Source organism: Aythya ferina, assembly GCF_964211825.1.
Source record: "Aythya ferina genome assembly, chromosome: 2".
In the NCBI taxonomy this organism is placed as follows: Eukaryota; Metazoa; Chordata; class Aves; order Anseriformes; family Anatidae; genus Aythya; species Aythya ferina.
The window spans coordinates 57685013-57698426 of NC_140297.1; the positions used below are offsets into that span (position 1 = coordinate 57685013).

Consider the following 13414-nt stretch of genomic DNA (forward strand, 5'->3'; position numbering starts at 1 on the left):
AGGGCAGATCTGGGCATTTTTTGTGTTGTATGATGGGTAGATTTACTTTAATTAATAACACCATTACTTGAAGTGGAACAGCTTTATTGCTATTGAAACCATCTGTTCCCAACTTTCATATTTTAATGATTCATTGTGTGTTGTAGGGAGGGCATGAATTTAATTATCAGTGCATTGCTGTTTAACTTTCCTAATTATTATTTGGAGCCTTGGAATCATTTGAAATGTTTTTACTGATCTCTCTGCATTACTACCGTTTAAAAGCCCGTGGAAATCTTTGAGAATATCCTATGTCATTAGCTTAAAACGGAAAGTAAACTAATTTGTAGCATGCAGCCCACAGTGCCATGTGTTCTGCTGTCACCCAAATTTCCCTTTCCCTTACCTCTCCCTTGTTGTGCTGAGCTAGTGCCCCTGCTGCTGCCACCGGCCAGGATGGTTCCCCTGCACCTCCTCTGTCTCAGGACAATCATCTTGATGGACTTAAACTGGAAAAGCCAGGAAGAGGAGAGACGACAAGATTTTATCACTCACGAAGTAGCTGAGTTTTTATGATTTCTCTTTTTTATTTTTTTTTTCCAGGGAGCCACGAGAGTTTGAAAGGGATTCCAAATGCCTCCCCTGCCACCCAGAGTGCCTGGTACAGAACTCCACTGCTTACAACGCAACCTGCACTGGACCTGTAAGGGCAGACTCAGTTTAACAAACCTGTACCTAAGACTGTGCACCCATATGTATTCCCCTCGTTGACATAATCCTGAATTCCCTTTTACCCTTCTCCAGGATCAGGCAGAGATGGGGTGAATTAGAGGGTAAGATCTGGGGGTAGGAAGACAAAACCAGGAGAGGGAACTTCAGGATGTATTTCTCTTTGGTGTCCCCTGCCACGTACATAATCAAGACAGCCCTAGAATCGCAGGCATTGTAGGGCCTTTCTTTCTTATGTCCTTTTACAGAAAAAAAAAGTAAGGATTACTTACATATGTGAAGATATGCTAATGTGGTGAACATTTTTGGAACATGTAGTTATTGAACAGCCAAGTTGGCGTGAAAAAAATATTACACATCCTTATTCACAGGAAAAAAATGCTAACATACTGGATTAATACAGTAGCTTTTCTCACTTGGAAAGCCATGATAAAATTGTGATTAAAAATATTTTCTGGACAATATTCAGGAAGCAATTTTTACTTAAAACTGCATTCCTTCCTCTAACTAGGTTAAAGTATATAGCCAATGTTAAAGTAATTGCAGGTGTAAATTAAGATCAAAGAAAGGTAATCAAAACAAAATGATGGGATTTTCATGCTTATAGTTTCCAAATTCTTACAAAAGCTCCTTCTTCAAAAGCCAATATAGTATACTCTTTCCAGGCATCCAGAATCTTCCTCAATTTTGTTCTTTAATTTTTAGAATATTCTCATGTCATGAAATGTCCAGTTTGGCAACTGTGAAAAATTATTTGTTCTTAATTCTTTGTGAGGCATTGGAACAGGCTGCCCAGGGAAGTGGTGGAGTCACCATCCCTGGAAGTCTTCAAAAGACGTTTAGATGTAGAGCTTAGGGATATGGTTTAGTGGAGGGCTGTTAGCGTTAGGTTGGAGGTTGGACTCGATGACCTTGAGGTCTCTTCCAACCTAGAAAATTCTGTGATTAATCAGATTAAACCCATATCTTAATTGTAAAATTCTCATTCTCATTAATGCATCCACTGTCTCAGTTAGACCTTTTTGCTAATTGAAATCGAATCTCCTGCTTCCATCACAGATCCTACTCTGTGCTCCTTAGTCCAACTCTTTAAAACGCATCATACCATCTCCTGCAGCCACTGAGTGTTCAACCCTTGCCCATCAGTCCGAGGAGTCACTGCTCAGTAATGTGAAGTATTTCCATCCTCCCTTCCAGCTTAGACCACCATTGCCTAAAGGATGTTGTTAACATCATAAGCTCCTTCGGGCAGTGACCACCCCTTGTTCCACATTTGCCCAGCGTCTACTAATTAGTCATTGTAGTGGCCCTTAGACATTGCAGTAATTAAAGTAATCTTCACATAACTTGTCTTACTGTAGTCCCACTGAAACCAGCACTGTAGATATGGTATAATTTTTTTGTTTGCTTTCTGTAATAGAATTTGACCCAGAACTGCTGGTTTCCCTGCTCTAAAATATTTACGGTATTCCTGGTGCTGTTACAGTCTGAGTAAAAATAGTTCTGCCAAAAATGGCTAAAGGCAGTGCCTTTAAGCACAAATGAATTGCTATTCAAAGTAGAAAATGCATGGCATCCTTGGGTTGCCTCCATTTCCTGTGCTTCTCGAAAATGGAGGAGGGAAGCTGTGCTGAGAAACCAGGAAAATAATGATTTGGGGCCAGTACTTTAGGAGGGATAAGGAGGCCTAGCTCCATCATTTTAAATCATTCAATATAGTAGATTGCACCAGAAAACAGCCTAGCCCTCTGCTTTTCAACTTATGCCTTGTCGGGGTGTCATTAAATTATTCCTCATTTTAAATGAAAAATGTGAGCTTTCCCATCAGGCAGAGGAAACTCAATGAAGTATTAGCTTTAGACATCAGGTACTGCTTTTTGTACAGTTCATCCTACAAGAGAAAATACTTGTAAGCTTTTAGGTAGCTAGGTAATAAAACCACAAGATGCTAAAAACTTGCTGCCGTCGAATGCATGTAGATTTATCTTTTGCATTTCCTTCTGAATAGACCAATATAAAGGCATCACAAACAAGTTGTCTCTTGGTTTCTCTCCAGGGCCCAGACCATTGCATGAAGTGTGCCCATTTTATAGATGGCCCCCACTGTGTGAAAACCTGCCCTGCAGGAGTGCTGGGTGAAAACGATACCCTCGTCTGGAAGTATGCAGATGCCAACTCTGTTTGCCAGCTCTGCCATCCAAACTGTACACGGGGGTGAGTAAAACCTGGGTCCGAATGGAGAAGAAAAAGTAAAAAGCAAAGGAATGGCTCATATCAGGCTCTTTCCCTTCCTGACTTCTCCCCTATTACAAAGCACCAAGAACAAAATATAGCAGGAAGTGAAAGAGGTCAGGCATACACAGGTAAACTACGCAGAGTACAGTGGACTTTGTAAATAGGAAAAGTTCAATGGCACTTCTTTACACAGCTGAAAAAAAAAAAAAAAAAGCTTTAGGGGATTTGAGAAAGTTTTGGGTTTTTTTGCTTATTTAGATAGGAAACTTTCTGGAATTTTACAGAACTCACCCAATAGTAGTGCCCTTTTTTGTTATTTTTCCTTTTTTTCCACCTGGCTGGGTACTGGGTCCTCTGTTTTGGGGAGGAACATCAGTGACATCTGGTGGATGCTGAGTTCCTGGGACCCATTTTTCTCAACACCTTTGATTTTTTTGAAGGGAAATCCCTGTGGGATACCACAGTGATTTTCTTTCTTTTTCTCTTTTTCAATATGGTACCACGTGGTCTGGTTTAAAGCTTCACTTGCCTCCTGAGTGGCTTTAATCAATGGGCATCACAGTAAACCCAATCTGCACATACTGCTTTTGTCCTCATTTGGGGAATGGTTGAACTGCCCCCTTTAATGACCTGTGAATTCAGCTGGCTTTTACCTACGTGACAGTAAGTGACCAGGCTGCACCCATGTCCTCTGATGGTTTCCAACCTGCAAAGGACACGGGATGCGCAGTAAGGTGTGGGGTTTCAGATTAGGTTGTTGCGTTATAATGCTTTCAGAGCAAAAGACAACCCATGTTTGGTGTCTTTTCCTTCACAGACATCTGACCTGTAACCTGCAGTATCTGTCCAATCAAAAATCCTTCCATAGTATGTGTTGCAAGAGAGAAGTTTTAACATCATTTGTTCTCCAGCTACAATCAGACCAACCATCATTCCACTGTATATTTACCTCGGTCAACTGTCTGGTCATGAAAAAATAGAGTGCCCAGGTCCTCACCTTCATGGACCACAGGAGAAGGGCTAAGAGGGCAAGCAACTGGCCTCCCTAGTGCTTCTCAGGCTATGACGTAGGGAACTCAGTGCTCTTATTTTCAGATGGCAGCTGCAACAGCAAAGTGTATTTGCCATGATTTACAGCGGTGACCCCTGAGTCTTGTTACAATTGCAGGCAAAGCTCATCGCAGCTTCCCATCACAATTATAATAAGAGATTAACTCAGTTGAAAAGGGATCTTAATAGCTTTGATCTTTATTAATGACCTCAATACCTGTGATCATCAGTTTCTACCGATACAAACTGGCCACCGTGAGCCAATATCCTTCTTATAACTGGCCACATTTTCATGCAGAAATCCTTCATAAGAAGGATATTGGATTTCCATGTGGCCAGTTACTGGATCAGCATAACCAGTAACCACATCTGAACAAGTCTTTCAACTGGGTGGCCTTGGTAGCAGGATCAAATGCTAGACTTTAATGAATACAAACTCAGGGAAAATAATCTGCCAGACGGGAATGTAACTGCAAGACTTGCAGTTGCATTTTGTGCACAAACAAGTCCCCAGAGCAGAGCTCATCAACTCCTACTTGGCTTTAGCAGCCAAGAATGTACCACAGGAGACAAAAAAAAAAAAAAAAAAAAAAAAAAAAAAAAAAAAAAGTAGTACCTATTTTATCATTTACATGAAAGGGCTGGGCTAAGTTTGCCACAGTTACGTGGTGGACATGCTCAAGTTGCTGCCCGAATGTGGCAGAAGAAATAGGCTGTACCTCTGATGGGCTTAAGAGAGCTGGAGGAACGTAGTGTTGCTATTTTTGTTTTACAGATGGGACTTCTGAGACCAAGGGCATTGATGGGTAGGGAGCCAGTGGCAGAGGCACCATGTGGGAATGTGCAGCCCAGCACAGCATTTTCCCCATGAAGGCAATCAATCAGTAATGCCACTTAGTCATCTTCACGCCTTTCCCTCCTTGTGCTGCGGGAATGTGATCTGTTCAGCAGTGGGTGGAAAACATCTGTCTCACAAAGTTTTTGCGTCTTTAAAAAACACAGTCTCAGCGATTTCTGTATGACAAGAAACAACTTCTTTATTTCTGTCCCTGTCCAATATCATGTACAGAGGCACAGAATTTTATTACATGTGTTGAGTTAAGTATTCATACAAGTTCAGTTTTCCAGGATCTGGCTCTAATTTCTTTATCCAAAGAAGCTGCAAGTAAACAGGACCTCTCTCCCCAACTGAGCTTTGTCTCAAATTTGGGTTTTAACTTTTGTAGTACTTGCAGTGCATCACCTCCTTTATATTGCTGTGACAAATCTCATCTAGCCTAACTTTCTTTGCTGAGTTGCTTGTTTGGCTTTCATTAGAAAACAGAAGGGAGGTAGCTTTCTCCTGTTCAGCCCAAAAGACTTCTCCCCCATTTCCCCTATAACTGCTTGGGGATTTTTTACACCAGCTTCTTTCTGCTCTGCTTGTAGTGCAGCTGAGAAAATATGCTCCATTAAAGACAGAAATGTCCCAAAAGTCCTGAAATTACCCAGTTCATACCTCCAGCAACTAATGAAGCACACCAGCTTGATTATTTTGCTCCATGTTGAGAGATCTGTTTTTCCCTTGCGACTCTCCCAGAGTATAAGAATTAAATTCAGCCACGGCCAGTGGGGTGGAAGAACAAGAAAGAGAGGTGCCACAACCATAGTTAATAGTACTGGCTGAAGGGTCCAGCCTCCAGAGTCACTACCAACATTACGTCTTACTGTTCTTCTTGTTAATGCCCCATGGGAATTCAGAGGTGGGTGAGAAGGTGGACAGGGGTCTGAGAGAGAAGCTTGCAGCAGCACAGCACATATTCTATGCCTTTGTCGTGCTCTGAAGGTTAATCAGAAAGAACAGGCAGAAGAAAGTTCTTGTAAGGCTTTGAAAAACCCAATGGTTTTCCATTTCTTTTATGACTGTGAAGTAACTGAGGACTTGTGCTGTTAAAGCATGAGTCCCCTCTGAAAGGCCATAAATCATAGCAACGTGGCTGTATTACATCAAATTAGGAACTATAGGTCGAGGAGAAAGTTGTTAAAATCTTGATGGATTTGGGAAATAAATAGCTGTGTCTGCACTGGGACAAGTAATATTTATGTAGACAGATGAAATGCTGAGTTCAGGATGTAATAGTTTCAGGGACTGTACACAGCACTAATTTTCCAATAAGTAGAGAAATATTTCAGAGACTACAACTACTGCTAGATTCCATCCAATACATCCATAAGATCTTGAGGCAGTTTATAACACAAGGTCACATTTCTCATTTTAGTTTCTGTAAGCAGAAGAAAAATGATTCAAGGATGGAAAAAGTGATTGTTTAGATTCCATAAAACCTGGGTTACTTATGTTGGGTGTCATCATAAAATTCCACATTAAAAAAGATGGCTATATTTAGTCTTGGATGGATATTTGTCATAGGCTTTGTTTCTTCTTTGACTTGTGAAATGAATCAGAAAATCACATGGGATTTGAAAAGCACAAGCTGATCCATCATTTTCTTCCCGAATACCTTTTAACTTTATCCCACTAGACTTGGTACTGATGGATTTGTGTGGGAAATAATTTTTAAAAAAGAAAGGGTACAGATGAAAATCTACACCTCTCCTCCTCCTACTTTCTGGTCTAGGAAAATAACTGGTCAGTCATTCCTCAGACTGTGGATAGTATCCCCTCAGACAACTTTTTTTGCTGTTATGAAGTTCATGGAGGTTTTGCAATCATAAAGTATCATCGAAAAACAGAATTTTAGAAAGAGTTAATCTGAGGGAACCCAGTCACATTCTGGAATAATGTATTTTTAATTTCATGTCCATTATCAGGAGAAGTTGTATATGGTTTGTTGCATTAACATAGAGAAATTCCTATGCATGTGATTGATATAGTGTGATAGGATGAGGTCTTGGGTCCTAGATCAGTTTTCTTTCAGGCGCCCAAAGAAAGGAGCCTGGTGCAAAGTGAGATATGTTTCCTGTGACCATAGGGAAGCTGGTGGTTCTGCTCTGCATGTACAGCCTCATTGTGCTTAGTTACACAACCAAGCAAACAAAACAAACTGTAGGCAGACAGAGAATGCTAACAGAGCTGGGTGCCCAGAATCCGGGAACCAGTGTGCGCAGTACTTCCAGCATGTCCAGGACACCAGGATGCACATTCTTGCATGGGAGCCCAGTGAACTCACAAGACCTTCCAGATGCTGGGCCTTGGAGCACTGTGTTGGCCCTGAAACAAGGCAAATACACGGGGGAAGATCAGAGTAATGAAACCAAACAAATAAACAAAAACGCAATAAAATGAGTGGTTGCTTCCCCTCTTCCTCCTCCAGACCTACGATCAAGCTGTGAGATAAAATCTTCAGCCCCACCTGCCATCTTGAAATTTTTGTTTCCTCCTCCCAGCAAGAGGGAACTCAGAGCACTTTTCCTGGCATGGGTTCACTCCTTACCCCCTGCTTGACCTCCTCTGGCGTTGCTTTGGAATGATGCACCTTCTTCGAGTCAGCACAGGGAGCGGATACCACAAACTGGACTTTTCTCTTTGCTGTGCTCTGTTTTTCAGTGGTGATGTAATCCCCTCTGTAATGCTCTCCTTCCTTGGTAGGCACCACAAAGACCACAATTCCATGAAGAGCATACGTCTTGTAGCCCAGCAGCACTTAGGGAATGCATGGTGCTTCTCATGCCCACTAGACCATCAAGTGAATGTGTTTTCATCTGTGCTGTTTTTTGCATCGGGCTGCCAAAATTAATTTGGAGCATTTTAAATGGAGGGAGAATGACTTGCTAGTAGAGTTTCTGTCTCTCTGGGTAACTGTCATGCCTGTTTACATTGCCAGTGGCATGAGATCTTCGATTGTGAAAGAAAAATACAACAGACACATGAGAAAACACTTTAGCTAAAGCAAGGATTGTGAAATGCTGTTTTCTGTTGGGACCATGTATCTGCTACTGACGTTTTCCTTTGCAATAGGAAGTCTGGAAATTGTAATCTTTTGCTTCTCAGGAAACATGGATTATGCAGGAGGATCTGCAGCAGTGTGTTTCCATATAGCTTTCTGCCCTTGGATAGGGGAGAGGCTGCTCCTGTCTTCCTCCACAGTCAGCCCTGAGCTTCTATGCTAATACAAATGTCCACGCAGAGCCAGTGTGCTGGCTGATTGCACACTGGCCACCCCACAGCTGCCTCTGTGGCCAGATATTTTGTGCAGCCTCAGTTTGACTGAGCTGCATGGATAGGACAGCACATGTAGGAAGCACAGATGTATTTTCATAGATTCAGAGACTCTAGGTCCATTTTTATTCTGTGTATCTATGTCCTCTCTCCATTCTAACACATCACAGAATGCTGTTTTAAAGTACTCTTTATAATGAGTCCATAGCATAACTATGCCTCTGTGTAAAAGCTTCTGGAGCAAAGCAGTTGACTGATATTTAATAGAGTGCATGATCATTATGAATACCTTGAACTGCTCTGAAACACAAAGTTTTCATCAGTAGCACTCTTAGCTGGAGTTATAGCAGTAGGTATGCCAGAGCTAATATGTTTGTAACATTCATTTGTTTTTACAGGTGCAAAGGACCAGGTCTTGAAGGCTGTCCAAATGGGTGAGTATTTCATCTGATACAATTAATGACAGAGCTGGAAAGAATGCATGTGTGTTTACATTTCTGTGCTGGACACTGCAACACTGGGACTAACATTCTGTAAAGAATATGTAGGGAGATATGTAAGGAGAAGTGACAGATTAGGGCAGGCTCTATAAAAATGACTAAATAATTGAGAAATTTCCTACTAGCATGAGACTCCAAAACCTTGTTCTGCTTAGCTTGTCAAAAAGAAGGTCAAGGTGAGACCTGGGTTCTGTTACTTGAGAACAAAAGGAGGAGCTGGAAAACAAAAGAATAATGATCTAGAGGTGGAAAGAGATATGTTTAGGATTGATATGGTTATCTGCATTACAGGGAATTAATTGCAGGCCCCTAGGGGCTTTTCCAGCCCAGCAATTTCTGTATCTCAAACCTCTCAATGCATAGATGGGCATTCATTCTTCACACAAGATCTTATTTTGCATTGTTTGGCCTCATGGTTTGCTTAAGAACATGCAACAAGTCAGCATGTTTCTCTGACTAAGAGGGATTTAGTTTCTAGCCACTAAGACTATGGAAAGACAAAATCAGCCTAGAAGAACTGTTAAAAAGTGACTTTATTTAATAGTAACCCCTGGGGCAGCTTATAAAGAGCTGTGTTGGATCTCCAAGTACAGTCCAAAAGACAACCTTGGAAAACAGGTTTTTCTTTTCAATTTAAGTTTGAAACCAACCAGACCAATAAACAGGCAGGAATCAGTACACACAGACAGTTCACACATTACCCAGCCTCAGACATTTTGTACTGGGGTAGAAGGGCCAGTGATTTCAAGAACATCGTAAACCACGCATCCTGTCATAATGGTGAGCTGTCAACAGCTTCATTGCCAGTATCCCAACTGTGTATTCCTTCTTAATATCACCTTCTTTTTGTGTGTACAAAGTTGTCGATGCGTCATCTATATGGAGAGCCTTTTCTCCATAATTTTCAAAGAGAAACAAAAGTGCCTTGATGTAATAAGCGGGGGCCTTGCAAATCTGGAACAAAAGTACAAACCCAGCAAAGCAAATGTCACAGAAATGATAAATGCAGAAGGCTGTGCAGAAATGACATGCAGAGGGAGGAGGAGGTGACGGAGCAGTGGAGGAGAAAGCTGCACTGCCAAGCACAGTAAAAGTCCGGATGGTCTCATCTCAGCTCAGTTGTTTTGATTTTTCAGTTTTCCTTGAAGAAGAAAACAATAAACACAATCACTGGGGTGAGGAACTTAAAAATATTGAGACTCAAGAGACGTGAAATATCAAATAGGTTTAAGGAGGTGTGCAGACAATATGTTTGGTCAAAACCTGAGGCTACATGCAGCCCCTCTAGGTTTATTGTGTTTTTTTGTTTTGTTTTGTTTTTTAATCATACACCTAAGCATTTTTTTTTCTCTTTCCGCATCCCGTATTGTGTTGCAGCTCCAAAATCCCATCCATCGCAGCCGGCGTTGTCGGAGGGCTCCTCTGCCTGGTTGTAGTTGGCTTGGGCATCGGCCTGTACTTGCGGCGGCGCCACATCGTGAGGAAGCGGACCCTGCGCAGGCTGCTGCAGGAGAGGGAGGTGAGTGCCACAGTTGCATCTCAGAGCTGGCTGCTTTATTTGGGGCAGTGGGTCCCGACCTCCTCAAATGAGAGGATTAAAGCACCACAGATCTGCTTTGTAACTGAAAAAGCTCTTGGCTTGACTAACACGGCGTCTGCCACACTCGTTGGAAAAGAGGCAGCGTGCACTTAACACTTTCTCACTTAATCTCAAGTCTGATCCCTGTGGATATAATTTTCCAAAGCTTTAGGGGATTTAGATGCCTAAATCCCAGTGACAATCACTGAGATTGGGGAAAAGACTAAGCCTTAGGGTGAGGTGTAATGCGTTTGCTGATCCATGCTACCTTGCCACCTAGACCCTTAGCACTGAAACCTTTCTCCCTCCAGACAAGCCTAGTAGCAAATTGGATACTGTTGAAAATGTTACCCCCTTGATCAGATGTAAGTCTGATCCTCATAAGAAAAATGAGAAAGGAGAGCAGGGAAAGGGATGAAGGAAGTGTTTGTGTCTGGTCTTTTTTTTGTTTTTAACACACAAAAAACACTAAGACATCAAAGTGAGTGGTTTACCCTGTTGGGCATGAGTGAGGTTTCTACAGTGCTTTGTTTTTTGCACGGTGTAGGTTTCATGTGCGTTACAACATTACCCTCTGGGTTCCTCACATATGAAATTACAAAATTCATTTTCCTCAATTTAAAGATGTTCTTTCACGATTAGTCTCCTTCTCTTGCCAGTCTGATCGTGGTAAATAAGTAGCAAATTGTATTTGGTATTCTGCTAAAAGTATAACTGCAGCTTCCTTCTGTGCTCCCTGGCTTTGCAGAGTAAACTGCTAAAATCCTTACAGCTGTCCTGCTTTCCAGTATGCTGCCTAATAATATTTTACTTACCGCTCTATTCTACAGTTTTAATAACAGAGTTCAGTTTGTGCTTACCTTGTATTTTAGCCTCTGGACTCCACAAAATTAGGATATTTCATCACAACAGAAAGGTCACTGGTCCACTAAAAACAATTGTATCTACCTAAATATAGTTTTATTCAAAGGAAAGGAAAAAGGAAATCAGTAAAGGGAAAAAGCTGACTTATATTTAAAAAAAAAAAAAAAAAAAGAGTGTTAAATATCTCTGTTTGGAGGGCATTACTTCTGTTTGCAATAAGGCTTAGATCAAATTTTTAAAACATCAACAGTCAATTCAACATTGCCTTTTGCATTGATGAAAGAATTGTGCTCACAGTTTAAGTTGTTGTTTGTAAACCTGGTGCTGTGGTCTGGGAGAGCCACCTCCAGTACCATGGGAATTTCATCTAATTAAACAAGATTAAACCTGAAATGTTACAGGTGATTCTTGCACATTATTTAAAACATTTTTATAATTTATTTGCAAGTTCAAAAAATTAATCTTATTTAAGATCTGTGGTAATTGCACTGTTCTTCATGCCATGTGTTTTAAGTCTTTGATGTCTAAATCTTCATTTGAACAGTAGTATTCCTTCATTTTCCTTCAAAATGGCAGTTGCCATACTGTGCAATTTCATGGGACAGAAGTGGTTCCATGGAGCTTGGTTTTGATTGATTTTACCTCTGAAATTTGGATCAACTCCAGATATTTATTGCTGTAAGTCAGAGTGGAGCTATCCTCACATAAACTTCACATGGAATAAAATGTTCATTATTTTAAATTAAGGATTTATTTCCCCCCAACAAAGTTTGCTGCTTGCTGTCCTCCCAGCCTGTATGTCCTTCTAAAGCCTTGTTTTTCTGTATGCACCAGCTTGTTGAACCACTGACACCCAGTGGGGAGGCACCAAACCAGGCCCATCTGAGAATTTTAAAGGAAACAGAATTTAAAAAGGTCAAAGTTTTAGGCTCCGGAGCTTTTGGCACTGTTTATAAGGTAAGATTATGATGTTTCTCCTTCCCTCTTTGTCTTGTTCCCACATGCAAAAGTCACCCAAAAAAGCATGAACTGGGAGCTAAAAGGTCTATTTCTGAAGCAGACTTCCATCTGTGGCTGAGACCTTTGGGGTACAAACCACACTGACCTTTGAAAACAGGCACCTACATCACTAGGTGCTGCAGCAGAGCTTCCTCATGGCTCCACATGGTTCACCTCCCAGCTAAATGACCTCCTGACACTACAGATGTAGAGCGCTGAACCAGTTAGACAAAAACCTAGCTGTCACTGTGTATGTTTAGGGCTGGATTATTTGTACAGGATAGGTGCCATCTTGTTGCATAAGAAAACATCCCAATTCATTTCATCCCATGATTTATAAATTGGAATTGGCAAGATTTTGCATATGCAGTTGCCATGATGTGCTAATTAATTAGATTCCTATCCATGTAAGTTGCTCTTCATGCATGTCTCGCTCCATTTATACCGGTAATGAATACGTCTTTTTTTCAAAAAAGTATGGTAGAGGTGACAGAAAGGAAAATACTGTTCCATTGACAGGATTCTCTTAACACCAACATGACACAATGATTTTTACATGTTGCTTGCCAAATTTTTGTTGTTTGCCATTGCTCCAAATATTTATGTCTTCTCAGAAGATGTAAAATGTATATGTAATTGTGAAAATTAACCTGTTAGATATGAGACTGAGTAATTCTTTGTGCTTTTTTTTGATAGGGACTTTGGATCCCAGAAGGGGAAAAGGTTAAAATACCTGTTGCTATTAAAGAGTTGAGAGAAGCTACATCACCAAAAGCCAACAAGGAAATACTTGATGTAAGTTTTCATGTTTGTTTTGCCAAGGTGACAGTGGTCTGTGGATTTCCCTCTATAACAGCTAAAGGGATTTCAGGACTTTGGGTGGCAAGAAATATTTAACATCCCAAACTGAATTCTTCATATAGAACTACTATGCTGATTTGCATCCATAATTCAATTGCCTGGCAAATGTTTTTGTGTCTTCCATGAAGGCCTTGCTTGCAGTTGATCACTGATGTTAAACTCATGGGATAGGAACTGGCACATAAGGGGAGGGCAGAACCATACAAAACACACATTTACAGCTAAGCCCATTTTCTTTATTCTCATGTCTCTGGCCTTGAATTTTGTCATTCATTGTCATTATGACAGTACAAATAAGAACATTAAAAACATGTCTGACATTGCAGATTGTCATAAGCTAGTTGCTCAGTTACATAGTATTAAAGTTATATAGTATTAAATTAAATATAAATCCACTTGAAAGTGATGGCACCATTAAATTAAACACAGGAATCCTTCTGCCATGGGCAAGTCTGTGTGGAT

The 13414-nt window shown here is 40.9% G+C and overlaps 1 protein-coding gene across 2 annotated transcripts in view; it reads left to right on the plus strand.

The window, feature by feature from the left end:
* The window catches only part of EGFR (epidermal growth factor receptor), a 160199-nt gene that overhangs the window by 125743 nt on the left and 21042 nt on the right, over positions 1 to 13414 (plus strand). For both annotated transcript variants that reach the window (XM_084507754.1, XM_084507755.1), the window contains exons 14-19: positions 583 to 682; positions 2765 to 2922; positions 8548 to 8583; positions 10027 to 10168; positions 11927 to 12049; positions 12788 to 12886. In XM_084507754.1, coding sequence (XP_084363880.1) covers positions 583 to 682; positions 2765 to 2922; positions 8548 to 8583; positions 10027 to 10168; positions 11927 to 12049; positions 12788 to 12886 — 658 coding nt within the window. The remainder of the gene's footprint in view (positions 1 to 582; positions 683 to 2764; positions 2923 to 8547; positions 8584 to 10026; positions 10169 to 11926; positions 12050 to 12787; positions 12887 to 13414) is intronic.